The 3,383-nt window shown below is 38.0% G+C and overlaps 1 gene segment (V, D, J or C); it reads left to right on the forward strand.

The window, feature by feature from the left end:
- Positions 1-1,853: 1,853 nt before the first annotated feature.
- LOC105999298 lies at positions 1,854-2,709 on the forward strand. The segment is given in 2 exon segments: positions 1,854-1,959; positions 2,345-2,709. Coding segments are annotated over 2 exon segments (399 nt in total).
- The last annotated feature ends 674 nt before the right edge of the window (positions 2,710-3,383 follow it).

Genomic DNA, 3,383 nt, shown 5'->3' on the forward strand with positions numbered 1-3,383 from the left:
CTGTATGGTATTTTCAAAATAAAAAATAAAATATATGGTATATATGTGCACAAAATAAAAAATAACATATATGGTATATATGTGCACAAAATAAAAATACAATATATGGTATATATGTGCACATCATGTGCACATATATGTGGGAAATTAAGAGGACAACACAGAAACAGAGGGAAATGGTAAAACATATAACAGTGGGACCCATCAGCTTCACTGGACATTGATCAAAATGAACTAAGCAACTCAATGGAAGCAATGGGAGGGAGGGAATGAGCAGGAAAGAGGGAACAGCTGACACTAAGCAAAAGGAAAGAAATGTATATATCACTCGATGTGGAAGAAATAACTGAATTGTCAAAACTCATAGAATTCACAGACTTAATAAACCATGATAAAGATAATTTGCCCCATGATCGTTAGAAAGTGTTTGTGACTATAAGTATCACTTACTTTGTGACTATAAGTATCACAATCCTGTGAAATTTGTGAAATTTATGTAATCACTTAATAACAATAAAAACTGCTATAAAATAATTTTAATAGAAGAAACTTTCTGAGTAACACATAAGAAAATGCCACAAACAGTGGCCAATAGCAACAGAAATGTATGTTCTTCAGGCTCTGGATGGTGCAAGAGGAATAGGAATCACTCTACACAACTCTGAAGCAGCATTCAGTTTCTTAGTAGCTTATGATGAAGCTTAAGGGAAGACTTAATCTTGAGTGTTTGTTATACTGAGACATGAACATTTTTCCAGGAGCAGACTCTGTAGAAAGATTAAAAAATAGATGTTGCAATAGTCTGACTAAGTAACTGGAGGTAACTGGTGTTCTTGTTCATTCTGTCTTATAGAAGAGAGAGCAATATTAAGAATGCTGTTATTAGTCTGGTGAAGAGTTATACTGAAGAATGTAATCCCATATTTACTGATTGTGAAAAGGACTATGTAAAATTTAGTTTTCACTGCCATTTTTCTTTTTCATTTACAAATGTTATTGGTTTACCCTCTGTACAGAGGATTTTATCCTCTGGTTATTTTGTTTTGACACAAGTGATCATAAGGAATTTAATTTATTAGGACTTCCATGAAGAATCTTATTTTTCTTAATCACTTGTAGGGATTGAACTCAAGACCTGGGCGCTGATCCTGAGTTCTTTTGCCCAAGGCTAACACTCTACCACTTTCAGCCACAGCACCACTTCCAATTTCTGAATGATTAATTGGAGCTAAGAGTCACAAGTGAAACTGTCAGCCTGGACTGGCTTTAAACATGTCTTCAGAACTCAGCCTCCAGAGTAGCTAGGATTACAATGAGCCACCAATGTCTGGCTTATGAAGAATATCTCTAACAGTTGTTGATAACTTGCTAATCAAAAGTTAACTTTGTTTCAGTGATGTCAGATTAACTCAAGTAGGTATTTGATTTCCTTACCTAGATCAAACCACAGTGGTATTGGATCGAAGTCTTGAGAAACAATGGCAAAGGAAGTCTGTGTACAGTACTTTTCTCTAGAATAACCAGAGGAGGGCCAATCAAATTGACCCTTTGCAAAGACTCCCCTGGACACACATTTCAATTGAATTGGGCCTTTTAAGTGTTTTAAGTTGACAGGGTCAAGTACACCACATCCTTCCTGCAGATCCAGGCATCAGGGGAGAGGGGTCCTTCTACACACTGCTGGAGTCAGCCTGGTATTTGTGGGTCTTTTCTCCAAACACACAAGAAATTTAAGTCACTGTCTTCACCAGAGAGATGCCCTTGCCCTTTGCTTTGTTCTTCTCACACTGCTGCACCCACCTGCTGATTTGCATAGTGCTCCCCAAGGAGGACTGTCCAGCCCTAGTTTGACATAAAGGCTCATCTTGACCTTGACTTCACTGAACAAATCTCCTGGATTCCCAGCTAAAATGAGGCTCTGTTCTTGGGCTCTGGGTCTCCTAATGCTCTGGATCACTGGTAAGGGCAGAGGGAGATGAAGAAGGAAAAGGGGGTTGAAGGGGAGCTCTCAGGGCCACTGCTTCTTGTTTGTATTCTGTTCAAGGGTTAGATGCACAGAACTTGTCCTCTAGAGTAGGGCAGGTGAAGTTAATGATATGAGAGTTATGAACATTCTAGATGGAACCAGGTCCTGAGCTTTGTTGACAACTATGACAAGTGTGCAGTGGGTAGCCTACATGAGATCTAGAACCTCATTTATGCTTTTTAATATTTGTATAAGTTTTGAAATATTGAATGGTAAGATAGAAGGAAAAACCATGAAAAGGATTGGAAATTAATATATAATCACAGAAAAATTATATAACCCATATAACCTTGTACTTTTCATGTATTTTAATTTCAGGGTCCAGTGGTGATATTATAATGACTCAGACTCCACTATCCCTGCCTGTCACCCTGGGAGAGATGGTCTCCCTCTCCTGCAGGTCGAGTCAGAGCCTTATAGATAGTGATGGAGATAGCCTTCTATCTTGGTACTTGCAGAAGCCTGGCCAGTCTCCAAAACTCCTAATCTATTTGGCTTCTAGAAGACCATCTGGGGTCCCAGACAGATTCAGTGGCAGTGGATCAGGCACAGATTTCACACTGCAAATCAGCAGGGTGGAGGCTGAAGATATTGGGGTTTATTACTGCATGCAAGATATAGATACTCCTCCCACAGTGATACAGTCCTTAACAAAAACATCTCTGTAGGGCTTGGCCCAGCTGGCCTATTTCAAAGCTTGGCTGGGGAGCAGCATAGCCAATTCTCTGAACTGAAGCAGCAATCTGAGTTTGGAGGACTTGACAGGAGATGTCATAGTAGAGACCTTGTCCAAGTGCGATTTTGGAGTACTTCAGCTTTCAGGAATTTCCAGAACCAGAATTTATAATGTTACTGTAGAAGTCAATTTATCACTTATTACCAAAAGTGAAATACAAAGACAAAAACATCTACCAGCAGCATGCCATTTCTATAATTTGGAGATAATTACAGAGTCAAATCCCATACAGAATGATTCAAGAAGCATTAGTACCTAGGAATTGAAGAATGAGTCACAAAGCTAGGCTTAAAAGTGAGACGGATTTTTTAATAAGAATGTTATTGAATATCACCAAATAAACAGAATATGGTTGTTAAATATAAAGCAAATTAATTATATGATTGAGATGTTAAAACTTTGTTGCTTAATCAACTCCCGATTCTAAAAGTCCCATTAGTATTTTTTTAATTGTGAAAATACCATCCATAGGGGTAAAATTACATGAGCAAGGTAATGAGTACATTTCTTTTTTTTTTTGATACAAATTCTTTTTTATTGTGAAAATACTGTACAGAGGGGTTACAATTACATGGGCAAGATAATGAGTACATTTCTTATCAAGCATTGCAGCCTCCTCCT

The sequence above is a fragment of the Dipodomys ordii genome, unplaced genomic scaffold (genome assembly GCF_000151885.1).
Source record: "Dipodomys ordii isolate 6190 unplaced genomic scaffold, Dord_2.0 Scaffold186, whole genome shotgun sequence".
NCBI classification, from domain to species: Eukaryota; Metazoa; Chordata; class Mammalia; order Rodentia; family Heteromyidae; genus Dipodomys; species Dipodomys ordii.